This window comes from Chaetomium globosum, genomic scaffold (genome assembly GCF_000143365.1).
Source record: "Chaetomium globosum CBS 148.51 scaffold_6 genomic scaffold, whole genome shotgun sequence".
Taxonomy (NCBI): Eukaryota; Fungi; Ascomycota; class Sordariomycetes; order Sordariales; family Chaetomiaceae; genus Chaetomium; species Chaetomium globosum.
The window spans coordinates 3,330,941-3,346,011 of record NT_165981.1 but is presented as its reverse complement, the minus strand read 5'-3'; the positions used below and the strand labels follow the sequence as shown (position 1 = coordinate 3,346,011).

The window sequence follows — 15,071 nt, the reverse complement described above, 5'->3', positions numbered from 1 at the left end:
ACACAACACATCCCTACCACGCCACTCACCGCCGCAACAAAACCAACTAAACCACAACTCCCCCTTTTTTTCCCCCTCAACCCAACCAACAAATCACTCACTGCCCCCCGTCCGCGTCCGCGTGCCCACATCCCTGAGCACATAGATCTGCCCATACAGATCTGTCACGCGCACAAACAGCCTCAGCGCCCCGACCAGCCTCCTCGCATTTTTCGCATTTCCATCCCCGCCCAACTCTAACTCGGCCTCCAGCAGCTCGGTCGCTGTCTCTAGCCCGCGCCGCTCATAACTTGCGAGCCAGAGGAGTTCGTCTTTGGGGCCCTTGACACCGTCCTCTGACCCGTCCTTTTCGTTCGTGTGGTCGCGTTTGCGTTTGTGGCCTTGTGTGGTGGGAGTGGGGGTGGAGGTGGATGTGAACTCGGGAAAGTTGAGCGAGTTGAGCGCGCGCTCGTCGGCGTCGCGCGCCAAGGACCCCGCGTCGTTGTACATGCGGCAGAGGCTGGCCAGGTGGCGGGCGGCGGATTCGGTGAGGTAGGCGGTGCGGGTGGAGGTGGTGAAGAGGGTTGGGGTGGGGGTGGTGGCTTGGGGGGATGCGGCCGCGTGGATGAGGCAGTCGAAGAAGACGAAGGAGAAGGGACACGAGGTGTGGTCGGCTGAGGTGCTGCGTACCCAATGGTAGAATGTGCGGCCTGGGTTGTGGTAGGTGGGCGTTGTGGAGGTGGCGGAGGGGGTAGGAGTGGCGTTGCCGTTGGTGTGGCCGTTGCCGTCGCTGTGGCCGCTACCGTTGGCGTGACCGTTGGAGGAACCGTTGCTATGACCGTTCAAGCTGCCGTTAGTGTTGCCATTGGAGTTACCGTTGGCGTGACCGTTAGTGAGGCCATTACCGTTGCCATTGTGGATAATTGCTTGAGCTTGGTTCAACTGCGCACGGAGCCGGTGGTTGTCTTCGGCGTGGGTGATGTGGGCGAGCAGGAAGGTCTGCAGCTCAAAAGCCAGCCGGGTTTGCAGGCTAGTTGGGCTCGAGAGCACCGCCGGGTGGTGCAGGATACGCCTCACAAACCGGCCAAGGACAGTCTTGACGTCTGCGATTGTTGGTTGCGAGTCTCCCCGAGCTTGCTCACGAGCCGAGCTGCCGTTATGACCATTGACAGCCGCTGCGACGCCGCCCTCTGCAATGCTGCTGGGCTCAAGCTGGATCTCCGCGAATAGCTCCCAAACGACAGCACGGACAGAGTCAAGCCGCCCCTCAAAGTGCTTCTCCACAACACCCTCCATGTATTCATCCGCGTGGAAGTTCAAGACGGACAAGACCATCATCTCATACAGCACCGAGTGGCTCACCGCGCCAGGGCCACCACCGGCCTTGAGCGCGCTGGCCGTGAGAGCCAGAGGTATGATAAATAGATACTTGTCCTTGCCCTTTGCTGTCCGGGGGAAAACATCAACCTGGCGACGTTGCAAGGCCTGCATGGAGAAGTAGGCCTGCATCTCGGCGACGCGCAGAGACCATGGGTCCGTCTTGGAAAACAGCGGCGTGCGTGCAATGAGGCCACCGGCCATTCGCATGCCCATCATGACCTTCTTGTTGACCGAAACGACAGCCTGGGGTTTGCTGGCCCCCGGCTGGGGGTATACCGTTGCAGGTAGCGGAACGGCCGCTGCTGCCAGACAGTAGGCTTCGCTGAGCACAGGCGAGCTGTACGTGACTTTCTCAATCCACAGGTGCCGGCCTTTGGCCCACGCGTCCCGGTTGGAATTTAGGAAGGCCTTGCCTAGTGCCATACCGGCCACGATCCTGCCGGTGTCGAGCTGTCGGATCCAGGGGAGCTTTTCTAGCGATGACAAGGCTAGGATGGCGTACGAGGTTACTTCGCAGACCCCGTCCCAGGAACCGTCTACTTGCTGCGTTCCGATTATACGCATCAGAATGGATAGGGAGGCCAAGGGGACGTCTTCCCGCAGGGAGGGGGCCAGGTCAAAGACTGCTTGGCAAAGCTCGTGGTGCTGGACGAGGAGTGCAAAACCGCGAGCGAGGTACATCATCCAGTACAATTCGTTCAGGTGCTGGTGGACCGCTAGTCAGCCACCGTCCTTCGAGCCCGTCTTAGGGATTGCCAGCCAACTTACCCATTTCTCTTTGACATGTCCTTCCAGGACACTATGCGTCAAGAAGCGAGTGACTTTGGCGATCTGCGAGACATACTGATCTCGGTCGTTGCGCACCAGAAGAAGGATGAGGACGTTGCAATTAGCACTGAAACTGGCGTTGCGCTCGCCTGGATATGTCATAAAGTGCTCGGCAGCCTCGTATGTTTGGATGAGGCCGTCAACACCGACACTGTCGCTCTGGCCGAGATAGTTCAGTGCTTCTATCCCCTTGGCTGTGTCGTCTACGTCGGGCAGGCTTCCAGGGGCTAGCGATGCGGTGTTAGTGGTATGCACGTCTAACCCTCTCACAATCAATGGGAATAAGAGAGGAGGGTATTACCAAACCCGAGAAGGCCTTTTTGCGCTAGGAGAGTCTCTCGTAGCAGGTTTCCAAGAACCGATTTCTGGGCATCTCCAATGACGATCCCAGCTGCGGAGAGTGCGGTGAGCACCCAGCTAACTTCGAATAACGTCGTCGGCCACGCGCATGGCACGCTCCCGTGATTGGCTTTACTTGCTTGCTTCCGATGCAACACTCTCCGCAGGTATGCCTCGGCCTCGTCGTCCCAGGTGGAAGAATTCATGAGATACGCAGCCGTGGCTCTGACGCCAGCGCAACAACGTGTTAGTTCTGTTCAAGCTTTGGAGCCAGGCTATTATTGTTTCCCGCCCACTTACGCTGGAGATCCCATCATAGAACCATCTGCCTGCCGCCATGGTCGAACACGATCAAAGTCAATGTGGCCGATGAATGCTTCTAGCGCATGATACAAGGTGGACGGCATCTTGTACAGTGTCGACGGCGGTAACTTGGCCAATTTGGCGTCCCGAAGCGCGCGCAGGGTACCATAGCCGGGGAAGTCTACCGAGACACCGGCCTCCTTCTCGAGCAGGGTCAGAAGCGAGACGACAAGGATTTCGAAGCCCACCTGGTCTGTGGATTCAACGTCCCAGCCATGCAACATCTCTTTGAGGGCTGCTTCGGCTCGGTGGCTCCGCAACAGCCAGTCACCATGACGGTGGTCATGGCGCCGCTCGGAATCCAACTTTTGCAGGTGTTTTTTCAAGGCTAGCAGTGCCGCGGCAGTGTTGAGAATGCCGTCGAGGGGGGTGGCGTACGACTCCCATGCACCTGAAGGAAGTTGTTCATCGAGGATGAAATCGAAGCATTCTGGAAATAGCCAGTCGCCAGATTTGTGTATCATGGATAGCCAGGCCGTGTCGTACACGGATGCCGACATGGACCCGAAGCCCTGGGTGCACTGTGCTGCAAGCACGGCAACAAGTGCCCGTGCCTGGTCTGGTGAGGGTGTAAAAGCATCCATGGCCGTCAGTGGAGTCGGATGAGCGTGCTCAATGCCTTCGATGCCTTCGATGCCTTTGGTGGATGGTGCTGATCTGGAAGATACAGGTACGAGCCGTCATCCTGCGACCTGGGGAAACAGGAACCTGTCGCCCTCTCACCGAGCGTCACCGGTAATCTGTGTTCCAGATTCCTTGCCATGGCCGATGGGCGGATCTCCATAGTGCCGGGCCGCCGGCGATAGCTGCCGTGGATATGGCTCCATAGGAGGTACATGGCATCCGGTATATGGTATGTACCTCGCTGTTGCTCGCCGGTGTAACCTCAGGTGCTTACACGAATGTGGCTGCATGGAGACGAGATGGGGCCACAAAAAAGACCCCTGCACTCTGTACGTTACAGCGGTGCATCCAGGCACTCCTTCTTAAGCAGCCGAGGCACGAAGTCACGGTTGGTTGGCTTGTGGGGGCCACGGTTGATTGGCTTTCCGTTACAGGACTCGTTTGACTGCAGGGAATGGGGAACAAAGGGCTCAGGAAAGAGGCCGAGAATCTCCTTCATCCTGCCGCACGGTGTCTGCTGTATGTGCGCTGCAGGGGAAGTGTAACTGTCCCAACGGTTGTTGGTTTGGTTTGTCAGATTTCGACGGAGGCTTTTTGCCCTTATCTTCGTGCCCCCTGAGTACGTGAGCCAGCGGCACTTTCAATTTGGCACTTGAACTCCCCTCTTTCACTCTCAGAGTTTCACCCACGGCTCTCCCACAGCGTTCCGCCAAACCCAAGAGCCAAGATCTCGAACCGGACTAGCAACATCCATCCGATCTTACGCGAACATCCATCCCTTATCCGCCACCGAACAAGAAAAATGACTAGCACGTCAAACCCCGCGAAGCCGATCCGTGTGTGGATTACCCGTGAGTCCTTCAAACCTAGTGAAAGAGAGAGACAGTTTGCTAACGCCAATCACAGCACCGGGCCCCAACTCGTGGAAGGTATGAGGACAACTCCTGGTTTAAACCCTCGGTGATCTCGATGCAGCATCCCCAGTCGTGTTTCCCCTCTATTTTCTGCCCATTTTTTCAAAGCCCCTGAGACCAAGCAGACACAGCCAACACGCCTCCGGTCGGTAAGCTAAGCTAACGATGGTGCCATTCTTGGCATCCCCCCTTCCCAGACGGTCTTCATCCTGGAAGAGCTCGGCATCAACTACGAGTTCAAGTCCTTCCGGTTCGACGACGTCAAGAAGAAGCCCTTCATCGACGTGAACCCGAACGGACGTGTCCCCGCCATCGAGGATCCCAACACGGGCATCACGCTGTGGGAGTCGGGCGCCATCAACCAGTACCTGGTCGAGGTGTACGACACGGACAAGCGCCTGACCCACGCGGGGCTCAAGGAGCGCCACCTGTGCAACCAGTACCTGCAGTTCCAGATGAGCGGCCAGGGCCCCTACTACGGCCAGGCCGGCTGGTTCCAGCACCTGCACCCGGAGAAGATCCCCTCCGCCGTCGAGCGCTACACCAAGGAGATCCGCCGCGTGCTGACCGTGCTCGAGGGCATCCTGGCTGCCCAGCCGCCCGCGGCCGATGGCGGCGAGGTGCGGTGGTTGGTGGGCGGTAAGATGACGTACGCGGATATGGCGTTCGCGCCGTGGGATTTCCGTCTCAGCGAGGTGCTGATGCAGTCGTGGGATGAGGTGTGGGAGGGCGTGCCCCATGTGCGTGCCTGGCATGAGGCTATGGTTGGGCTGCCGTCGTGGAAGCGCGCCATGGAGCACCGTGCTCGTCTGATGGATGAGCAGGGCTTGCAGTGGAATGGTGTGCCCAAGGGGATTGAGACGTTCACGGAGTATGAGGAGAAGATTGCCAAGGGCGAGACGTAAGCGAGCTAATACTGCATTGCATGAAGCGGTGGTGGCATCAGTTGAATTAGGTATTATTAGTGGTAGGATAGATAGTACTTGGTGTTTAGTTGGTTGAATTGAGTTATTCTTCCGGCTGTAACTTCTCACCCTCTGTGCTCGTCACGCCTTTCTCTGCGTCTGATTCTGTCTTTCCATCCTACGCTGTGGTTGTTGCCGGGGTCTGCTTGCTTTTGGTTGAAATCCACTTGCAGCCGAGGAGCAGAAGGAATGAAAGAACCGGTGTTACAGCCGGGATATACTACTCGCCGTTCAGCAATGTTTCACTGGCGCAACAGAACGGGGGCAAACTTACAAAGACCTGCGTGACGGACAAGCTGTATTTCTCAATCACCGCCACCAACTCGGTGGCATCCACGTGCGATCTCACACTGGTCACGCCCGAATCGATAATATCTTCAACTAGGGTGCCGGGTATCACACCGCTGAGGTTAAGCTGAAGCTGCCTTTGGAAGACTGCCTGGCCGATTGCCATGAAGATGGAGCAACTGGTGGATATGATGGACAGTAGGGTTGACGAGCCTAGCGGGACGAGATCTTGTGGTAACGAGGACTGCATGGCGAGATGCGACTAGAGACAAGTTGGCAAGGGCAAAACACAAAATCACAGTAGGATACCTACCAGGTTGGAAGTCAACGAGTACCCCACACCGCCCAGAATCTGATAGCCTACCCAGTGCGCCCCCGAGATATTTGGGTAGATGGTGGTAAGAAGGCCGCCACAGAGGCAAACACAGACTTCAGCAAACAGCAGAAGCGGGTTCCACCAACCCAGCTGCGAGACAATAGCCGCACCGATGAAAGCAGCGAGCACGTCCGAAACCACAGTTGGGAAGAAGTTGACACCGCTCTGGGTCGGCGAGGCGCCCAGCACCCCCTGGAACCAAATCGGGAGCCAGTAGATGATGACCTGGAACGGCCCGTTGACAAAGAAGGCGGCTGCGCAGAGCAGGGCGGGGTTCCTGTTGACGGTGAACAACCGGGGAGGGATTAGGGCGTTCTCTTGTTGGTGCAGTGTCCAGAGAATGAAGAAGATCATCACTACCCCGAAACCCACAAGCAGGCCGATGATTACCGAAGAGGACCAAGGGCGCTCGATACCGCCCCACTGCAACGCGAGGAGGAGCATGGTGATGGAGGACGCGAATAGTACAAAGCCGAGGATATCCAGGGATTCGAGCTTGCCCCTGAGAGTCTTCTTTTCGGTCTCGGCGGGACGAAGATGAACGAGGAGGAAGAACACGATGGCAGCGGCACCACCGATCGGCAGCTGCGCATGGCACGGGTTAGACCCCGCACCCCAACTTCATCCACGCCGATATCACAGCACAACCAGAACAAGACCTACATTGATATAAAAGCACCACCTCCAGGTAACGTTCTGCGTCAGACCACCAGCGATGACCGGCCCTACAATGCTGGCAATCGAAAAAGTAGCACCCATCAGACCCGTCCACACCGCCCGTTTATGCAGCGGAATGATGGTGGTGAGGATAGTGAACCCCCCAGCAAACAGCCCGGACGCACCAAACCCTGCCACAGCCCTGCCAGCAATGAGGGCCGACGACGACGGCGCTAGGCCACAGACAAGACTGCCGACCTCGAACGCGAGCAGGTAGAGCAGATACACCAGCTTCTTGGACCACAGCGTGTACACCTTGCCCGCCAGCGGCTGGCTGGCCGACATGGCGACCATGAAGGCGGCGCCATACCAGCCGATATCACGGGTCGAGTCGAAGTCGCTGGTGATGACGGGCACGGCGGTGGCGATCAGGTTGAAGTCGAGCCCGACCAGGAAGGTGCACAGGCAGATGGTCAGGTGGATGACCACGAGTTTTGCTCCCTGCACTTCGTTGGCCGGGTCGATGTCCTCGCTGATGTCGGCGGCGTCCTTGACGTTGGCCTTGGCGGTGAGCTCGTGGTTTGCCTCCTTGTCACTGAACTCGACTGTCTGCTTTCTCTTCTCCTTCTTCTCTTCTTCTGCTGCCGGCTTGAGGTCCACCGCCGTGTCTGTCGACTCTTTCTCCTTCTCCTCCGTGCCCACGGCGACCCGGTCCGCCTTGGCAGGGGGGTTCTCCGAGTCCTCCACCTTCATGGTGTTGATCTTCGATCCGACCGTCTTGGCGATCTGGCGCTATCACTTCAAGGGGTTTAGTGGTCGGCGGGAGGGAGAGGGACCCGCGCGGTGCAGGGGTGGCGGAAGGCAAAAAAAAAAAGATGACAGGGAATGTTATTTTGCTCAGGGAGGATCGCGCTAGTAGGGGGAGGAGCTGCAGAGAGGGAACTGTGCGATGAAGCGAGCTCTTGGGGCTTTGGAAGAGTTTGGAACCCAACAGCTTGATGCCTGCAGATTTCCTTTTCTTTCCTCGCCTCGGTTTCTGTCCTTCTCGTGGCTGCATTTTCATCTCCCGGTCCGGCACAGTGACTCCGACCAATGGACCAGAAACTTCCCATCATTGGGCACGGCGAGCATGAACGGCGCAGTCGGGGGCCATACACCGAGTGGCCGAGTGGCCCGAGATCACACCCCCTTATCAACCATTTCTATTTCCGCCAGTCCGATGATACCCACAAGAGGGCGGAAAGGAAGATCTCTGATCGATCGACGATATTCAGCTGTCTAGTGTACTAGCACAAAATTGCTGACCGGCTGCAACAAGATCATGGGCCTTCACTGCCCCGCCAGCGTTGCAATGCATAACCCCTATCCTGGAGCAGCACAGACCGAGGTGGACCTTGATCCATCCCAGCACTCCATCCCATGCAATGGCACTGTGTCAATCACATGCAGGATTCTTGCAGATTGTTTTGTATCTGCAACCGAACGCGGGTAAATCATGGATCTCGTAAGATTCCTAACCAGACGATCAGAGTCTGGGGGCCATCCTGGCCTTGGCCCCCAGACAATGTCTAGACTCCGACAGACTTCTGCCCCCCCCTTGTGACAGCGGAGCCCAGTATCAGAAAGGGCAAGTCGGCTTCTGCTTCTTGCGGACCAGCATCTTGGTCCAGGGCCAAGTAAACAGGAACTCATGAGCAATCAGATTCCCCGGCCTCTCCGTGCCCGGCAGGAACTTGAACTCATAGTCCGTCAGCGCCTTGACAATGACCGTCTTGACCACCACCCCGGCCACAAACCGGCCGGGACACGCCGTCTTTCCATACCCAAAATTCAAAAAATCCGGCGCCGGCGACGCAAACCTCAACAGCTTGGCCTTCTCCGGATCACTCGTCTCCCGCGCCGCCCGGTAAGCCCTCAACCCATCAAACTTCTCCGGCTCCGGCACCTTTCCCGGATCATTCTCAATCGCAAACACCGGCATGCACGCATAGGTCCCCGCATTTACATGGGTGCCATCCTGAAACGTATACGCCTCCTTAAACCAGCGCTTCATACCCATCGTAGTCGGCGGCGACATGCGCTGGGACTCGCGCAGGACGCTATCCAACTTATCCAGCGCCTCGTAGGGGTCGCCATTATCGTGCCAGCCGCGCTTGGCCACGCCCGCAATCTCGTCCAGCAGCTGGTCGCGCAGCGCGGGGCCTGCCGCCGTCACGTCGTAGATCACGTTGACCATGCGCAAGAGCGTGGTGTGCACCATGGCGAGGGCGACGAGGACCAGCACGTGGCTGAGCGTGTTGGCGTTGCGCTCGGCGCCTTTGGCGAGGGCCGCCAGCCAGGCGAGAACGTTCAGGTCTTCTGGGTTGTCGTCTTGCGGTTGCCAGGTGCCGGCGTTGTTTTTGCTGAGGAGGTCGCCGACTTTGGGGCCGAGGAGGTGTTGCGCGCGGCGGAGGAGCCGTTGGCCGGTCCAGTAGGACGGGAGGAGGCGGGAGACGACGGGGTGTGTCCAGGCGGGGAGGCAGCGGAGGGCTACGACTGTTCGGAATACTGTAGAATGGCGGTGTTACTAATGAGTTTGGATGTGCACGCTTTGAAACTGAACTTACAGCTCTCGGTGTATTCCACCGCGATGTGCAGCCACTCTGGGTTCTCACAGAACGACGGGCCAACGATAACCTCAGCACTCAACCGTGAAGACACACTGCTGAGCACCTTGTACGGCTGAATCTCGGTCCACTCCTCGCTTTGCGGGAAGTTTTTGTCAAAGGCGCTGGTGACAGCGGCCTCCATCCGCGGCAGCAGCAGGCCCAGGCGCGGGGTCAGCTTGCGCTGGACGATGGAGTGGTGCAGGCGGCTCTCGAGGATCAGGCCGACGCCCGTGAAGGAGCCGAGCAGGTCGCGCTCGAGCGCTGCCGTCGACTCGGCGATGTGGCTCGGGATGCGGCTGACCTCGTCCAGCAGGGTGATGGGCAGCACCACGACCCGGCCATCGCTGCGGATCAGCTGGAAGGGCGAGGACGGGTACTTGTCGTAGCCTGCCTTAGCGAGAGCGGTCGATTTCCATGAGTAGAGCAGGTTGAGGAGGAATCTGGGGACAAGCGCGAGAGGGCTGCCCACGAGGGGGTGCTCGGCCTGCTTGTGCACGAGTTGCCATGTTGAGAGGGCATCGGCGATGCAGTAGGCCAGGAAGCCGTAGCATAGCCACTTGAAGGCCGTCTCCGCCACGCCGTAGAATGGCATGACGGAGATGTCGATCGGAAAGCTCATCGTTGTGAATAGGGGTAGTGTGGCATGGAGAGACCCCGATGGCTGCACAGAGGGCTGACTGCGAAGACTAAGAGCAACATTGTGGGCGCTATTCATATGACTGGAGTTGCAACGGCAGATGCATGTAGGTACCTCAGTGTTTACCCACAGATACTACCACTCTACGAGCGACCACGGCATCACGACGGAGGCACTGGCCATCCTTCCGATGGTATGCAGTAGACTAACGCAGGTCAAAGTTGAGAACTTGTAAATCGTATGCAGATACAGACAGGGATTCTGCAGAGTGGGCAGGAGGATTTCAATCGCCAATGATATTACGAAACGAACAATGTGATCTGCAGGGTGTCCTTCGCGCCCTCGCGCCGCTCCTCTGCAGCCATGAACAAGGGAGGGGGCCTCGGCAGCCCTTGCTGGTGATCTTTTTTCCCCGCCACCGAGGACACGGTGTTTTTGCCGTCAGGATTTGAATTCGGGCCCATCTCAGAGGAACGGGGTCCTAAAATTGGGAAAAGTGACATGTGAATATGGTTTGGCCTGCTCACACTGTGGAAAACATCGAGGTTCCCGTGGCAATGGTAGGTAGGTAGTTAGAAAAATTAAGCCGTCTCTAAGGGACAAACCTCCAAAGCCAAGTAACAGGGCACAAAAGCCATGGCCGTCCACGGCGCAAGGGCAACCTGCCATCCCACGATAGTACCACTCCCCCTTCCAATCCCCAATCTACCATTCCCCCCCCGTCGGATTCCCTATTCCCTACCCCCCCTCCTTGCCAGCAGACCTGAGCCGTAGCGGGCATGGACGGAACTGGCGGGACGACCTCGCCGGGAGACCTTGTGCGAGTAGTCCTCGCCCTCGATATCGTGCAGCTCGACCTGGGATTCGCCGGCGCTCTTGTGGCGGCTGCGCGGCAGGCTGGCCGCCGAGGCATTGTTGCTGCGCGCGCTGCGCAGGCTGAAGACGCTGCGCACGCTGCGCACAATGGACTCGGGCGCGCGCCCGCCGGATAGCAGCGGGCCGTAGGTAGGCAGGCAGGCGGCGAGGATGGAGCAGTTTGGTTCCAGGACCATGAAGATGTATTGGCGGGATTGGTTGGCTGGAGAAAGGGGTGGTGTGTTAGTATGTTTAAGGGGATCTGTAGTTACCCGCGTAGGGATGGTGCCCGAGTGGAGAGATGCTTACCAACTCTGTTGTAGCTGTCGGAGCTGACCACCTCACGGATGGACTGGTCCAGCAGCACGGTCCGGACGATGGCGGCGATAGCGCAGAAGGCTCCAAGCCAGAAGATGAGGGCCACGGCGACCTTGCGCTCCCATTTCATGTGCAGGCGGGCGATGACGGGGAGGGGGAGGCACAGCACGAGGATGTCGAGTGCGAAGCTGCTTGCCACTTGCCCGAGGCCGATGGCTGTGCTGTCGAGCCGGAGGTTGGCCGTCATGAGAGGGAATGCGATAGGATCGAGTTCGAGAAGCACGAGCAGGAAGAACAGGACGGACCAGACGCTGACGATGCCGATCACGCACCACACGATGGCCCGGAACATGGGTGTTGGGAAGACGCGCATGTAGAAGAGTAGCACCGCGATCTTGACCGCGCCGAGGGGGAACTGCACATAGCAGGATGAAATGAAGATAAGCTGATCGCAATCATAGTCAGTCTCGAGTCTCTAATATCCTCTAATGTCTCAATGAATGGTCCTCAAGATTGGTTCCCCGTACCTCTAGGGAATTCTCAGTCCCGGTAAGGAAGTCGGTATTAAAGTAGTTGATTCCCGTCCGTGGAGTAAAATACCACACGAGGATACTGAGTCCCAATGTCAAGAACCATGATGCGATGATCCAGTAGTCGTCGGGATGGAGTGCCTGACTGGCCTTGCGGCGGGCGGCGAGACGGAGCAGGATAGACACGCCCGAGATCACGGGGAAGAGTGCCGAGACGACGACAAGGCCGGTGGTGACGACCGAGGGGTACGGAGGCGGCGGCAGATCCATCTTTCCGTTCTCCTTAGGGCCTAGTAACGACGGAGAGCGAAGATCGAAACCGTTGTGGGAAAGACAAAGACGGGGAACCACGGATTCAAGTCTTTCCATGCATTGTTCTTTACTGTTTTACCTCGTCGATGGGCGGCCATGAATTGTAGGATTCGTTGCCTCAGCCATGCATGACCTGATTCCCACGCGCAACTTTCCAAAATCCCCAGCTCGGAGATTGGTTTTGTTGGTTGCAAGTGCCTGTAAACTCTCGCCTAAGCCCCTGTCGAGGCCGCCCTCCCCGGCCCCTCTCCCCAGAACAGAACAGAACACCACCACTGTGTGTAAGCAACTCTCGATAGACTGTGCAATATTCGAGGGGCCAGGTGTGCCACCTCCCTCGGCAGAGGCTCGGCTCCTACTCACACCAAACTGACTGACACAGGTGAAGAAAGCGTGGGTCGGTCGTGTCACGGCGGTCTTACCCGTTGCACACACACCTCCCACACCTCCCACATGCCTTCCGCCTGGGCCGATAACTGCCCACTCCCGAATTTGCTGAGTGGTATTCCTCACTGCATCGAGAAGGTCAATGGGAAACCTGGTTCGGTTGGCAATCATCGAACCCGCCCGCATATGCATGGAACACACCATCTAAGAACGGAGGGTTGGTTTTGAAGCTTATTGGTTGCAACAAAGGAGTCGGCGGAGACGGGACGGCACCCGCGCGGAAGGATTAGGATTTTTCCCATGTTGGAGTGCGGCGCGGACCCTGGAGTCGATGATACGACCTCGACTCCCAAACTGGCTGAACCCCTTGTCGCACATCATGATCCATGTCAACGGCCCTGGTTCTTGGTCGATGGCCTGCTGTTGTGACAACTTCCAAGGTACTTTCTTGTACACGAACCTCCTGCTCTCGGGAGTACACCCCGTACGCACATGGACAAGAGGATTCTACGACGCTGAGATCCCGGCTCCTCTCGGAGCGAAACGGGGAGGACAGGAAAGGAAACTCCTTGTCACATAATGTTGTACTAAGTAATAGAACTTGACATGGGCGTCGTCCCACGGTCCCCATCCTCGCCCCCTTCCTGTTCGGCTTCAGTTAAGCAGTTGGTCCTTCGGCACCCAGCCGAACGGTGACGAGATTTGACCATGCACCTCGACACGGCAACCCTGGCCCAGGCCTGCAGCGGCCAACAGTTTCTCGGGATCACTGTGGTATTCGCAATCGTCGCGAGCATCTTATTTCCACGTCTGTTTCAGAGGCAGAAGGGAGACGACAGCCAAGATGGCCTCTTCACGGCCAATAAGCGCTTCTCCTGGGAGCCGTCCTACTTTTCCCGGGTCCGCTGGATCACCAATGCGCAGGAGATCATCACCGCAGCCGACGAAAAGGTATGCTTCTCCCCGGACAGATGCCCTATTTCATGCTGTAAAAGTCCCCAAGGCACACGTCACTAACCCCTTTCTCGCACACAACCAGGCCCAAGGCCGCCCGTACCGTCTGGCCCGCGGCGACACGGAGCAAATCATCCTCCCGCCGACCCTCATCCCGGAGCTCAACCGGCTCGGCGCCGACGTGCTCAACAGCCGCGAGTCGCATGCCTTCGGGCTGCTAGGCCACCTGACGGGGATGGGGGTGGTGCGCAAGACGAGCTTCCACGTGCGCGTGCTGCTGTCGTACATCAGCCCGGCACTGCCCGCGCTGTTTGCCCTGACGGGGGCGCGCATTGCGGCGGCGATTGGGGAGGAGTTTCCTCAGCGCGTGGGGGAGTGGGTGGTGATGAAGCCGAGTAAGGCGGTGGTGCGCTGCGTGAGTGAGTCGATTGCGTTGGTGTTGTTTGGGGAGGAGATGACGGCGAGGAATCCCGAGTTGGTGAATCTGGCGCATGAGCATACCAATAATGGTGAGTGGGCTGGTGCGGGGGCGAGAGTGTGAATTTGTGTTTTCTCGTGAATCAGACCAGTTCTAACTTTTGAGGCGAATAGTGTTCCAGGTCTGCTTTGCCATGCGTTGTGTGCCGGCCTGTTTGCAGCCGGTGCTAGTGTGGCTTCTTCCGCCGAAATGGAAGTTGCTCAGGGGCTGGAGAAAACTGACGAGCTACGTCGTGCCCAGGGTGCAGCAGCTCAAGGAAGAGTTCACCAAGAACGGCCCTGACAGGAAGGTGAACCCGGATGTGCTCTCGTGGATGGTGGAAGCCGGTCGGAGCGAGCTGGAGCGTGACCCCAACGTGCTGACGGCTCTTGTCGGGTCCATCGCGGCCGGTTCTACATACAGCATTGCCAACTTCTGCTGCCGCACCATCATGGACATGGTGGCACACCCCGACGTGCTCGAGGCCGTCCGCGCCGAGATCCGGGAGAAGCACGTTCAGGTCCGTGGCCGTTGGGACATGGCGGCCTTGGCCAGCCTAGAAAAGCTGGAATCGGCCATGAAGGAGTCGGCCCGGCTGACTCCGGGTACCCTACTCGTATACAGCCGCGTTGTCAAGAAGGATCATGTGCTCTCCAATGGCCTGGCGCTGAAGAAGGGTCAGTTTGTCACCATGTCGGGCGCCACGCGAACGATGAACCCCGAGTATTTCGAGGACCCTCGGGAGTACCACGGCCTGCGTTTCTGTGCCGAGGACAAAATTGAAGAGCACCGCGCCCGGCCTTTCAAGGATATCGACACCGACATCCTCACCTGGGGAGCAGGGCGGTGGGCTTGCCCCGGCCGCTTGATCTCTGACCTAGCTGCCAAGATCTTGCTCGTCAAGTTGCTGGATGAGTACGATTTTGGGTTTGTCGGGAACAAGCCCCTGGCGCGCCACTCTATGCACGAGTTTCTCTTCTTTCACCCCGAAAATCAGATGCTCGTCAGGCGCAGGGAGAATTCCCGCGGAATCGTTTTTGTTTAACAAAATTCTCTAGATGAACTCGGCTGTTCAAAAGTGATTTGGGGTGTTCGCCCAAAGATGTTGCAAGTTTGGTTTGGCTGAGAGTGAAACAAGCGGGACAGATCCTTCTCTAGTCTACGTGTTTCCGAGACAGTTACCAAGCTATGGCTCTTACTGGTGCAGTTCCCTTGTACCGTACCATTATCTAAGTTCCAAGGTATTCGAAGGAGTCTGAA

The 15,071-nt window shown here is 57.9% G+C and overlaps 6 protein-coding genes across 6 annotated transcripts; 2 read left to right on the top strand and 4 right to left on the bottom strand.

Moving 5' to 3' along the window:
- Positions 1–93: 93 nt before the first annotated feature.
- Positions 94–3,803, bottom strand: CHGG_09400 (uncharacterized protein; the record flags this gene model as incomplete). The annotated part of the gene is made up of 5 exons (XM_001227326.1): positions 94–1,902; positions 2,128–2,414; positions 2,489–2,751; positions 2,827–3,546; positions 3,613–3,803. 5 exons carry the CDS (start codon positions 3,801–3,803, stop codon positions 94–96), a joined length of 3,270 nt encoding a protein of 1,089 aa, XP_001227327.1.
- A 512-nt stretch (positions 3,804–4,315) lies between these two features.
- CHGG_09399 (uncharacterized protein) lies at positions 4,316–5,332 on the top strand (the record flags this gene model as incomplete). Its single annotated transcript, XM_001227325.1, has 3 exons — positions 4,316–4,364; positions 4,420–4,442; positions 4,625–5,332. The coding sequence occupies 3 exons, from the start codon at positions 4,316–4,318 to the stop codon at positions 5,330–5,332; spliced, it is 780 nt and encodes a 259-aa protein (XP_001227326.1).
- A 178-nt stretch (positions 5,333–5,510) lies between these two features.
- Positions 5,511–7,466, bottom strand: CHGG_09398 (uncharacterized protein; the record flags this gene model as incomplete). Its single annotated transcript, XM_001227324.1, has 4 exons — positions 5,511–5,612; positions 5,667–5,942; positions 5,994–6,641; positions 6,720–7,466. 4 exons carry the CDS (start codon positions 7,464–7,466, stop codon positions 5,511–5,513), a joined length of 1,773 nt encoding a protein of 590 aa, XP_001227325.1.
- An 865-nt stretch (positions 7,467–8,331) lies between these two features.
- Positions 8,332–9,980, bottom strand: CHGG_09397 (uncharacterized protein; the record flags this gene model as incomplete). The annotated part of the gene is made up of 2 exons (XM_001227323.1): positions 8,332–9,260; positions 9,320–9,980. 2 exons carry the CDS (start codon positions 9,978–9,980, stop codon positions 8,332–8,334), a joined length of 1,590 nt encoding a protein of 529 aa, XP_001227324.1.
- A 749-nt stretch (positions 9,981–10,729) lies between these two features.
- On the bottom strand, positions 10,730–12,778 carry CHGG_09396 (uncharacterized protein; the record flags this gene model as incomplete). The annotated part of the gene is made up of 5 exons (XM_001227322.1): positions 10,730–11,076; positions 11,163–11,616; positions 11,699–11,991; positions 12,451–12,604; positions 12,722–12,778. The coding sequence occupies 5 exons, from the start codon at positions 12,776–12,778 to the stop codon at positions 10,730–10,732; spliced, it is 1,305 nt and encodes a 434-aa protein (XP_001227323.1).
- A 330-nt stretch (positions 12,779–13,108) lies between these two features.
- CHGG_09395 (uncharacterized protein) lies at positions 13,109–14,856 on the top strand (the record flags this gene model as incomplete). Its single annotated transcript, XM_001227321.1, has 3 exons — positions 13,109–13,351; positions 13,440–13,773; positions 13,946–14,856. The coding sequence occupies 3 exons, from the start codon at positions 13,109–13,111 to the stop codon at positions 14,854–14,856; spliced, it is 1,488 nt and encodes a 495-aa protein (XP_001227322.1).
- Between the last annotated feature and the right edge of the window lie 215 nt (positions 14,857–15,071).